Raw genomic sequence first — 12,713 nt, forward strand, 5'->3', positions numbered from 1 at the left:
TCGTCACTGCTGCCTTACAAGTAGCAACCCCAACTGTTCCATCCTACTCTCTCGCTGACAGTCCCGCCCAGCGCGCCCACTGGGGGCAAATCTCCTCCCCGTCCAACTCATCCCCCCAGCGCTGACACTGTGGATGCTGGCAGTGGGGCAGCAATCACCGACCCTCTCCGCATCTCCTTGCAGAATGTCCGTTCACTTGCAAACAAGGCCCTCGCCATCCATGAGCTTATCGTGGATAACTGCATAGATAGCATGGCCCTGACGGAAACTTGGTTGAGGGGTGATGACACCTTACCCTTAAATGAAGCCTCCCCACCTGGCTATACCCTCTACCACATGCCCCGCTCAGACAGCCGTGGTGGCGGTGTGGCTCTCATCACCAAATCACACCTTGGTCTGTCCCCCTATTCCTCCAGCAGTTTCTCCTCCTTTGAGCATCTCACCTCATTTAAAATTCTTGTTCTCTACTGCCCACCCAAGTACCATAAAATTTTTATTACGGAGATATCTTCACTGTTCTCCGCCCTCAGCCTCTGCACCGAACGACTTCTCATCCTCGGTGATTTCAACCTTCACCTCAATTCATCATACTCTCTCTCCTCGGAGTTCACTAGCCTCCTATCCTCCCTTAATCTCGCCCTCCATGTAAACTCCCCAAACCATATTCATGGCCACCCCTCGACCTTGCCATCTTTCGTGGCCTCGCCACTCCCATCAACTGAGGATAAGGCCATCTCTGACCATTTCCTCGTATCACTCTCCACCCACATCCCCCTTCCACCCACCCCCCAATCCTACTTTTTTCTGTGTCCGCCCCTGGAAAAACCTCTCTCCCAACTCCACTTATGAAATCCCAACTGTCCAGCCTCTGGCCCTCCATTAACCATGGCATTTCTGCAGCTACTGATCTGCTCAACCACACCCTCACCACTATCTTTGATGCCCTAGTCCCTACTAAAACAATTACCCTCTCTCACACTGGCCGTTCCCCCTGGTACGGCTCTCATCTTCGCTCCCTTAAGTCCAAGGGACGCAAACTCAACGGATATGGCGGGCAACTGGTTTAGCCATTCACTGCCAGATCTGGCTGGACCACATAAAGCACTATAGGGCCCTGCTCTCGTCTGCCAAAATTACTCACTATTCCAGAATCATTCTGGAATGCAAAGATAAACCCTGGCTTCTATTCTCTGCTGTTAACCGTCTTCTTCAACCTCTCTCTCCTGTCTCCTCCACCCGCACCTCTGATAACAAATGTGAGGAGCTCATGGACTTCTTTGTCTCCAAGACCGAGACCATCCGTTCAGCTGCCTCTGCCACTTCCCTACTTTCCCCTAGCTCACTGGGCCAAACTTCCTCTAAGGTTCCCCCCTGCCCGAGCCCTGAACTCATCTTTCTCCAGTTTCTCTCTGATCTCCTTTCATGACCTCTCTGCGCTCATCTTGTGTATGAGACCCACCTCCTGCTCCCTCAACCCTATTCCCACCAAACTGCTGACCACCCAACTTCCTTTTCTGACTCTCATGTTAGCTGATATGGTTAACGGTTCTCTCCCCTCAGGTACTGTCCCCCTCTTCCTCAAATCTGTCATCACCTCTCTCCTCAAAAAAACAAACCTTGATCCCTCCGTCCTTGCAAACTACCACCCCATCTCCAACCTCCCTTCCCTCTCCAAAGTCCTTGAACGTGTTGTTGCCTCCCAAATCCGTGCCCATCTTTCCCGTAATTCCATGTTTGAATCCCTCCAATCAGGTTTCCGTCCTTGCCACTGTACCGAAACGGCTCTCAAAGTCACAAATGACATCCTTTGTGACTGTGACAAAGGTAAACTATCCCTCCTCCTCCTTGACTTGTCTGCAGCCTTTGACACAGTTGACCACTCCATCCTTCTCCAACGCCTATCCACCGTCGTCCAGGTGGGTGGGACTGCACTCGCCTGGTTCCATTCTTATTTATCTAATCGTAACCAGAGAATCACCTGCAATGTCTTCTCTTCCCGCTCCCACATCGTTACCCCTGGTGTCCAAGGATTTATCTTTGGACCCCTCCTATTTCTCATTTACATGTTGCCCCTTGGCGACATCATCCAAAAACACAGCATCAGTTTCCATAAGTACGCTGACGACACCCAGCTCTACCTCACTACTACTTTTCTCGACCCCTCCACGGTGTCTAAATTGTCAGACTGCTTGTCCGACATACAGTTCTGGATGAGCAAAAATTTTCCCCAATTAAATATTGGGAAAACCGAAGCCATTGTTTTCGGTCCCCGCCACAAGCTCCGTTATCTAGCCACTGACTCCATCCCTCTCCCCAACATCTGTCTGAGGCTGAGCCACACTGTTCGCAACCTTCCTTTATTGTTAACGGTTCTCTGACCCCGAAATGAGCTTCCGATCACATATCCGCAGCATAACAAAGACCGCCTACTTCCACCTCCGTAACATCGCTCGTCTCCGCCCTTGCCTCAGCTCATCCGCTGCTGAAACCCTCATCCATGCCTTTGTTACCTCTAGACTTGACTATTCCAATGCACTCCTAGCTGACCCCCCACATTCTACCCTACGTAAACTTGTCATCCAAAACTCGGCTGCCCGTGTCCTAACTCGCACCAAGTCCCGTTCGCCCGTCACCCCTGTGCTCGCTGACCTACATTGGCCCCAGATTAAGCAGTGCCTTGATTTCAAAATTCTCATCCTTGTTTTCAAATCCCTCCATAGCCTCGCCCCTTCCTATCCGTCATCTCCTTCATCCCCACCACCCCACAACTAAAAATATCTGGGCTCCTCTAATACTGCCCTCTTGAGAATCCCCGATTATAAATCGCACAACCTTTGGTGGCCGTGCCTTCTGTTGCCTAGGCCCTAAGCTCTGGAATTCCCTGCCTAAACCTGTCCGCCTCGCTACTTCGCTATCCTCCTTTAAAACGCTCCTTAAAACCTACCTCTTTGAGCAAGCGTTTGGTCAGCTGCCCTAATTTATCCTTGTGGATCAGTGTCAAATTGTTTGTCTTAAAATACTCCTGTACAGCGCCGTGGGACGTTTTACCGTTAAAGGTGCTATATAAATTCAAGTTGTTGTTGTTGATATGGCTTGACACAGAATACAATGCTATGACACATTTCACAATACTTGCAGGTAAATGCAGTGAGAGTCGCACATAGTTCTACAAATAATAATGCTGGGTGCTTGGTGACAGGGTTGGAGTAACCACTGGGAATAGGGGAGGGATGAAGTGCTGCAATAGATTAAAGCAAATCTCTGCTGTTATTCTGCAGGTGGTTAGAACCTGTTGCCTCAGCAAGGACCCTTGGAGTGGTGGGCCCAAAAGAAGGGGCCCCACATCTCCTGGCACCCTCCCAACTCCATTGGCAGGCCACATATCATACACAAGAACTAGCATATGTCCCACACACTCCCAGGCCATATGCTTGTTGTGGGTGGTGTTGCACTTCAACAGAACCCATCCTCTTGCCAGGAGCAAGATCGTGGTGAAAACTGCAAACGGTAGGGGACTCCTGTCCTGTTAACACGAGTCAGGGTCCAAGGAGATGGTCAGACCCATCATAGGTCCAGTAACCAGCCACACCATATCCAGGAGGGCTGGGGCAGGATTTTACAGAAAACAATGGGATTCTGGAAGATGCGACAGAACTGGAGGTACTGGAAGTAGTCATCTTGACTGATCAATTCAACGACCTGCTCGAAGACAGAATTTGACCCCAATGATGCAGTTTTCCCAGTTTGGGAGGTAACAGCTTAGGCATGGTGAAGATAGCACTGACAGACTCACTGGCATCGCCAGTGTGACACAGGATTTCCTCCAGATCTCCAGGGCCAGGGGTATTATTGGTTGTATCCAATCACCTCGTGATGTGATGGTTCAATTTTGTATTTGTTTTTGCAGGGTATATGCTAATTTGTTCACCTGCTTGAAAGATTTAGTCTTAAATTAGCAGAGCATGCATTCAGCATCCAGAGAACAGGTTGTTGAAAAAAATGTTATATATATATTTTCTTAATAAAACAGCTAGCTCAGGAATACTGGTATTAGCTGGCACCCAATACTGTAGCAGGCTTAATAGACAGAAACAACTTCACTTAAGGAAATAAAGATAAATGTATTATCTAAGAACGAAGCTATAGCTGAATTTGACAGCTTACAACATGTGCCTCTGACAGTTAAGCAAACCATAATTCCCATTTATTTTCTGCATGCAATGCACATTCACTTCACAGCTGACAGAATCTTATCCCCTCTTTTTCCAGATCACGCCATTAAAAGGTGTGCACTTAGCAAGACACAAGTGCAATTTTATTTATTCTGCATAGACCATTTTAAAGAAAATAAACTTGTAAGTTAGGCAGCACATTGCAAAAATCCTATAGCTTAGCCACATAGTTTATGAGCAATAAAAACAAAGGGAAAGAAGGAAATTCATAATAGATCAAAAACAAAATGAAAATCACAAATGTAAAAAGCCCACTAGTTTATTCTCACATTTTAGACATAAATTAAGTTACCAAAACTTGTACAAGTTTGCATTTCAAAGCCATGTATAGCTAATAGCAGATTAACAAAAGCAGGACAAAGTTAGCTTAGATCACTGAGGGAGGGAGTAAGAAAGGGCAATGTTGAATCACTACAGGGAAAACCTACACCTGCATAATTACAATTCAATGTTGTGTTGTCATTCCCATTCAAATTACCTTAAATGCAGCATTGAAATCCTCCGATGAATGGATATTGGTATCTCTGGAAACAGGTCCTTGAGTATCAATTATACAAGGAATGAGGACATCTCCAGGAAGAAGAGCTGTCGGGATCTTGTCTGAGCACCCTGCAACCTCTCGCCCAGGATCAAGGCGATCGACAGTTAATGTAACACCTTCCTCATCTGTATTAAGTGAAATACGTTATACTTACTCAGCCAACTACACACATTTTCACAAAATCTTATATTTTCATTTGAATAAAGTTGCACACAAAAGAATTAAAACATGTTTTTGTTTAGATATTTGGCATTTCATGAATGAAATAGATGTCATTCAATAAAGTCCAAATTGTTGGCGTATTGAATTAATCTCATGTAAAGTAACATCTCTGACTCAGCAACGTGATGAGGTGAACACAAGAAAGAGAACATAAGACCATAAGAAATAGGAGTAGTAGGCCATTCGGTCCCTTGAGCCTGCTCCGCCATTCAATATCATGGCTGATCTTCTACCTCATCTCCACTTTCCTGCACTATCCCCATATCCCTTGATTCCCTTAATATCCAAAAATCCATCGATCTCTAACTTGAATATACTGAGCCTCCACAGCCCTCAGGGGTAGAGAATTCCAAAGATTCACCATCCTCTGAGTGAAGAAATTTCTCATCTCGGTCCTAAATGGCCGATCCTTTATTCCGAAACTGTGACCCCTGGTTCTGGACTCCCCAGCCAGGGGAAACATCCTCCCTGCATCTACCCTGTCAAGCCCTGTAACAATTTTATATGTTTCAAGGAGATCACCTCTCATTCTTCTAAACTCCAGAGAATATAGGCCTAGGCTACTCAATCTCTCCTCATAAGACAATCCCCTCATCCCAGAACCAGTCTGGTGAACCTTCGTTGCACTCCCTCTATGGCAAGTATATCCTTCCTTAGGTAAGGAGACCAAAGCTGTACACAATACTCCAGGTGTGGTCTCACCAGGGCACTATGTAATTACAGTACGATATCTTTGCTCTTATACTCAAATCCTCTTGTATTAAAGGCCAACTTACCTTAGCTTTCCTAATTGTTTGCTGTACCACATTAGTTACAGCCTGCCAACCTGAAAATGACCCATTTATTCCTACTCTCTGGTTTCTGTCCGTTAACCAATCCTCAATCCCATGAGCCCTAATTTTGTTTAATAACCTCTTGTGTGGCACCTTATCGAATGCCTTCTGAAAATCCAAATACACCAAATCCACTGGCTTCCCCTTATCTATTCTGCTTGTTACAACCTCAAAAAGCTCTTAACAGATTGGTCAAACACGATTTCCCTTTCATAAATCCGTGTCGGCTCGGCTCTGCCCAATCCTTTTTTTATTTTTTTTTATTTATTTTTTTTTTTTTTTTTTTTTTTTTTTTTTTTAAGTGCCCTGTTACCACATCCTTAATAACAGATTCTAGCATTTTCCCTACTACTGATTTCAGGCTAACTGGTCTGTAGTTCCCTATTTTCTCTCTCCCTCCTTTCTTAAATAGTGGGGTTACATTTGCTACCTTCCAATCTGTGGGAACCATTCTAGAATCTATGGAATTTTGGAAGATGACAACCAATGCATCCACTATCTCTGTAGCCACCTCTTTCAAAACCCTAGGATGTAGGCCATCAAGTCCAGCGGATTTATCGGCTTTCAGTCCCATTAATTTCTCTAGTACTATTTTTTTACTAATATTAATTTCTCTCAGTTCCTCATTCTCACTAGACCCATGGTTCTTCACTATTCCCGGGAGGGAATAAATGGGATGGAATGGTGGACAAAAGAGAATAAAGTACGATTAATGCAATGTTTTTAAGAGACTTTATGAAGGAAGGAAGGAAGGAGGTAACAAGGCAAAGTAAGTGGTTGATGGAAAGAATTACATTGGGCAGGGTTGTAGTGATAAACGCAAGCTTTCAACAGTGCAGCATGCAAGAGAAAGAGAGACACACACACCCCGACAGACAGAGAAAACAAAAGATTCATAGAGTAAGGCTGGTATAATTGACATTTATTGTCTAGTAAATCCCATGGTGAATTGAAGGTTGTAAGAACATGAACATTATGCCAAGTAGTATCATGGCCACTGAATTATCAGCATTTGGGGGCACTCATTGGACCGTAGCAGTTTGAAGTGGTCCCAGGGTCTGAGAGCACCGAGAGGGGTCCTATGGTTCTGGGAATATTGAGATAGCACCTAGGATCATTGATCACTAGGAGACTGGGCTCATCTTTGAGGGAGGTCACTGGGTCTAGGAGCGTGAGGTGTTCCTGGGAAAAGCACAGAGGGCCTCCAGATCTGAGAGTCAGGTGCAGGTCGAGTGTGGGGGAATGGAAGAAAATAAGTCTCGAGAAAAGGTGGGGGCCCAGCTGAAATGGGAAGGGGCAGGCTGGTGGAATTGGAAGTTGCTGGGATATGGTAGTATTGCAGAGGAGCAGTACCTAGCAGCCTTACAAGAGAAGGGGTCTAAAGAATGTGACCTGTGGGTACATGCACAGGATTTTTTATATATTCTGAAAACACTGAACATTTAATATTTAAAATTTAAAGTTAAAACAGGACGACTAAATATTTCTAATATTGTTTCAACAAACATTTTGTATAGGAATGCCACTGGAGACTTTAAAGAACTACAATGCATGGCTTAAAAAGGAAAATTGCACTATTTTTTTAAAACGGTCTTAAATGGACTTACCATCATCCACGACAACTGAACCAAGCAGAAAACAGAAGAAATGTTTGTTTTCGCTCTGTTTGGCATGGCGATGGACGAGGCGCAAGGTCTTCTCTACCACAAGCAGCTTTGGGTTTCTGTGGAGTTGCATGCAGTTACTACAGTGAAAAGTACAACGGCAAAAACTACAAACTGCTCTTCAGAAATAATTTTACGCATTCATTTTTTTACAGCAATCTTTACTATTTAAGAAAACTACAGAATAGCAAAGGATAATGTGTGAACAGCAACCAAGTAAAAATAAAGCAGCCTGGTTGAAAAAAGGTAGAGTCATCTGCAAGGAAACATTTTTCTACCTTTTATATTTTTGATTTTTATATTAACCACAATTTAAGAATCCTGTACCCTAGTGGATAAATGCATAATATACTGTGGTAGGCGAGTCATATGGACCAAGGTGGTCCCAAGTCTGATTACTAGCCTGTGCTGAGTTTGCTTACTTCAGCAAGCTGTTATGACCTCAGTACCCATCACTGGGCTAGGGAAGGGGAAAGCAAAAGGGAAAAAAAAAAATCAGCCACGTTCATGTTCTTGATTGCTATCTAGTATTAACTGTCGAAAAGTGAATGTCTATAGACATCAGGTGAAAAAAGGACTGTTTTTGGTTGTAATGCCCTCCCACAGTTGAATAAACTGATGCATTGTATGGTCACTTGGCTGAGGTACTAGAGGATTGTCCCAGAATAAGACAGAAGCTGAAGGAGCAGAGAATATAAAAGAACAGGGAAAAAAGCCACGTGGAACTCAGATTGGAATTTGAGTCAAAGGTCTATTTCATTTTGCAGAAAACCAATCACTTGACATATTGACATTACACCTTCAAATGATAAAGTGCAAGGTCACACATTATTTACATTAGTGACTCAACCGTGGCTAACAAGGGAAATTAGGGATAGCATAACATCCAAGGAGAGGACGTATAAATTGGCCAGAAAAAGCAGTAAACCTGAGGATTGGGAGCAGTTTAGGATTCAACAAAGGAGGACAAAGGGATTAATTAAGAAGGGGAAAATAGAATATGAGAGTAAGCTTGCAGGGAACATAAAAACTGACTGTAAAAGCTTTTATAGATATGTGAAGAGAAAAAGATTGCTGAAGTCAAGCGTAGGTCCCTTGCAGTCAGAATCAGGGGAATTTATAATGGGGAACAAAGAAATGGCAGACCAATTAAATACATATTTTGGTTCTGTCTTCACAAAGGAGGGCACAAATAACCTCCCAGAGATGTCGGGGAACAGAGGTCTGATGAAAGGGAGGAACTGAAAGAAATCAGTATTTGTAGGGAAATGGTGTTAAGGAAATTGATGGGATTGAAGGCCGATAAATCCCCAGGGCCTGATAATCTACATCCTAGGGTACTTAAGGAAGTGGCCCTAGAAATAGTAGATGCATTGCTGATCATCTTCCAACATTCGATGGAATCTGGAACAGTACCCATGGATTGGAGGGTAGCTAATGTTACCCCACTATTCAAAAAAGGTGGTAGGGAGAAAATGGGGAATTACAGACCGGTAAGCCTGACATCGGTAGTGGGGAAAATGCTAGAGTCCATTATAAAAGATGTAATAGCAGAGCACTTGGAAAACAGTGACAGGATCGGACAAAGTCAACATGGATTTACAAAAGGTAAATCGTGCTCGACTAATCTACTGGAATTTTTTGAGGATGTAACTGGTAAAATAGATAAGGGAGAACCAGTGGATGTGGTATACAGGTAGACTATCCTTTATCCGAAAACCTCGGGACCAGCCGAGTTTCGGATAAAGGAGAATTTCGGATTTCGGAAGGTGGGTCGGCGGGGGGGGGGGGTCGTGCGCACGACTTACGCTGACGCTCAGCGTAAGTCAGTCGGGGTCGGCGGTTGTCGGGGTCGGCGGTTGTCGGGGTCGTCGGCGGTTGTCGGGGCTGGCGGGGGGGTCGGCGGTTGTCGGGGCTGGCGGGGTCGGCGGTTGGGTCGGCGGGGGGTCGTGCGCACGACTTACCCTTTATCCAAACTTCCGCAACCGGAACCCTCTAAAAACCTTCGGTTTTTTCGTTCAGCGTAAGTCGTACGCACGACTTACGCTGAACGAAAAAACCTTCGGTTTTTAATAGAGGGTTTCGGTTTTCGGGAGTCCGGATAAAGGGTAGTCTACCTGTATTTGGACTTTCAGAAGGCTTTTGATAAGGTCCCGCATAAGAGATTAGCGTGTAAAGTTAAGGCACATGGGATTGGGGGCAAGGTATTGACTTGGATAGAAAACTGGTTGGCAGACAGAAAGCAAAGAGTTGGAATAAACGGGTCTTTTTCCGAGTGGCAGGCAGTGACTAGTGGGGTACCGCAGGGATCAGTCCTTGGACCCCAGCTATTCACAATATATATTAATGATGATCTAGACAAGGGAACTAGATGTAATCTCTCCAAATTTGCAGATGACACAAAGCTGGGTGGGCGTGTGTGCTGTGAGGAGGATGCAGAGAAACTCCAGGATGATTTGGACAGGTTGGGTGATTGGGCAGAAGCATGGCAGATGCAATATAACATGGATAAATGTGAGGTTATCCACTTTGGTGGCAAAAACAGGAAGGCAGATTATCTGAATGGCAATAGATTGGGAGAAGGGGAAGTGCAACGAGACCTGGGCGTCCTTGTGCACCAATCGTTGAAGGTAAGCGTGCAGCAGGCGGTGAAGAAGGCAAATGGTATGTTGGCCTTCGTAGCGAGAGGGTTTGAGTACAGGAACAAGGATGTCTTGCTGCAGTTGTACAGGGCCTTGGTGAGACCACATCTTGAGGACTGTGTGCAGTTTTGGTTGCCTTATCTGAGGAAGGATGTTCTTGCCATGGAAGGAGTTCAGCAAAGATTCACCAGGCTGATACCTGGGATGGCAGGAATGACTTACGAGGAGAGATTGGGTCGATTGGGCTTGTACTCGCTGGAGTTTAGAAGAATGAGAGGGGATCTCATTGAAACTTATAAAATTCTGACAGGACTGGACAGACTAGATGCAGGAAGGATGTTCCCGATGGTAGGGGAGTCCAGAACCAGGGGTCACAGTCTAAGGATAAAGGGTAGGCCATTTAGGACAGAAATGAGGAGGAATTTCTTCACCCAGAGAGTGGTGAACCTGTGGAATTCTCTACCACAGAAGGCAGTAGAGGCCAATTCATTACATATATTCAAGAAGGAGTTGGATATATTTCTTAAGGCTAAAGGGATCAAGGGGCATGGGGAGAAAACAGGAACCGGGTACTGAATTTGGATGATCAGCCATGATCGCATTGAATGGCGGAGCAGGCTCGAGGGGCCGAATGGCCTACTCCTGCTCCTATCTTCTATGTTTCTATTTAGTCAAAATAAACAAGAAAACAACGTTCTGAAAATTCATCACGAACAGTAAAACAAAATACCTGGACTTATTTGTTAATCATCTATCATAAATAGCTTATTTATCACAGCATAAAGTATTGAATAAGAAAAGGCTCTCTCCACAAATTATGCAAAAGATACCTATCATTGACTCTACCTTACCTATTCGGTCACCCAAGGGAAAGGCATTCAAGATCTCTCTGACCCCCAGAAACTTGAGCAAACTCCATATAGTATATATCTATACCTCCATTATTCAACCCTTACCTGTTACATTGTATAGGTGAGATTTCCATGATGCATGCAGTACAAGAATCATGATGCTCACAAAGTATTTGATTATCTCTATTTAAACATATCCCCATCACCCTTCCATTCCCAGCTATTATCTCGTTCTTAAACTGCCTTACAGCTTATTTGGCATCATCTAGATGATTTAGTAGTCTCAATAAAACAAAAAATGTTGCTAATAAAATTGAAACAATTTATAAAATATTGAAGTGAAACAATTTTAATAGTCGCTGCAGACAATAAACATGCATGTGATTTTCCACCACCTACCACATGATCCCACTTGCAACCACATCTTCTCTAAGGAGTAGAGTCCCACAAGATTTAGAAGTGATCTGGAAGAGGGCATTGGCAACTTCAAGTTTGCTGATGACACCAAAATAGCAGGGACAGTTAATACGGTTGAGGAAATGGCAACATGCTATGGACTTGGGGATAGGAAATAGCAAAGGGATTTTAAGATTAATGGGAAAATCCTGACAAAGACAATCAGGAAAAGGAGGTCTGATTCTAATGAAGGGTCCACACCTGAAACATCAACTTATTTTCCCCACAGATGCTGCCTGACCTGCTGAGTACATTATTTTCTGTTAATTGAATGAAAAAAAAATGAACTGGGAGTCACATAGATAAATCCCTCAAGACATCTGGTTAGTCAAGAAAACAAATGGAATGCTAGATTGTATTAAAAAAAGGAATAGGAGAGGGAATCAAAATGAGGCTATGCTATCACTATAGAACTTCAGAAAAGATGCAGTGAAGAGCTACTAGAACTTTTAGGGGACTACAGAAATAAATATGAGGATAAACTCAGAACTGGGTTTCTTCAGAAGGAAGTTATGATGGAGGCATTTAAATGAATACGGCTCGGGATGTAGAAATCGGTCAAGCATATTTGCTTTGCTACGGTAGAGCAGAACAAGAGGTCACACGTATAAGCTGAAAAGGGGTAAACTCAGACATAACACAAGCAACGTTCCCTATAAGATGTGTGGCTGCGCAGCTCCCTGCCGGTCCCGCAGCTCTCGGTCGGTCCCACGCTGCCAGGGACTGGCTTCTGCAATGTTAAAGTTCTCGCATGCGCAAAACTGTGAATGGACACGCAGCCCCCTAAAAAGGGGCCATGCACCCAAAAAGAAATACAGGAAACTTTCGATTAACCGGCCCCTAAATAACCGGAAATGTCGGTTAACCGGCAAAATTCAGGAGTAGGTTCAGGTAACTTATTACTTTTTTTTAATTCCATTTGTTGCTGTGCAAGGGTGTAGCTGCAGCTGTTGCTAAGCTACAGAGACGCTTGCAACTTGTGCCGATTGTTCTGAAGCTGTGCAGGGTTTGTTGCTTTATACGGAGCTCTCAGCTCCGTATCTTTTACTATAGCGTTCGGTTATCCAGAATTTTTGATGAACCGGCACCACGTCGGTCCCGTCTGTGCCGGATAAAAGAAAGTTTCCTGTACAGGGAACATTGAACACAAGGGATACTCCTAGAGGGCGGCCAATGTTGGAATAGCTAACAACAACCTGCATTTATATAGCTCCTTTAACGTAGCAAAACATCCCAAAGCACTTCATAGGAGCATTATCAATCAAAATTTGA

At 44.3% G+C, this 12,713-nt stretch overlaps 1 protein-coding gene across 1 annotated transcript in view; it reads right to left on the reverse strand.

Annotated features, from left to right (window-relative positions):
• stil (STIL centriolar assembly protein) overlaps positions 1-12,713 on the reverse strand; it is an 82,755-nt gene that overhangs the window by 50,202 nt on the left and 19,840 nt on the right. The window contains exons 4-5 of the mRNA XM_085982879.1: positions 7,436-7,551; positions 4,711-4,898 (exon numbers count right to left, since the gene is read on the reverse strand). Coding sequence (XP_085839005.1) covers positions 4,711-4,898; positions 7,436-7,551 — 304 coding nt within the window. The remainder of the gene's footprint in view (positions 1-4,710; positions 4,899-7,435; positions 7,552-12,713) is intronic.

Source organism: Somniosus microcephalus, chromosome 3 (genome assembly GCF_052327205.1).
Source record: "Somniosus microcephalus isolate GS21.2 chromosome 3, FLI_Smic_1.0, whole genome shotgun sequence".
In the NCBI taxonomy this organism is placed as follows: Eukaryota; Metazoa; Chordata; class Chondrichthyes; order Squaliformes; family Somniosidae; genus Somniosus; species Somniosus microcephalus.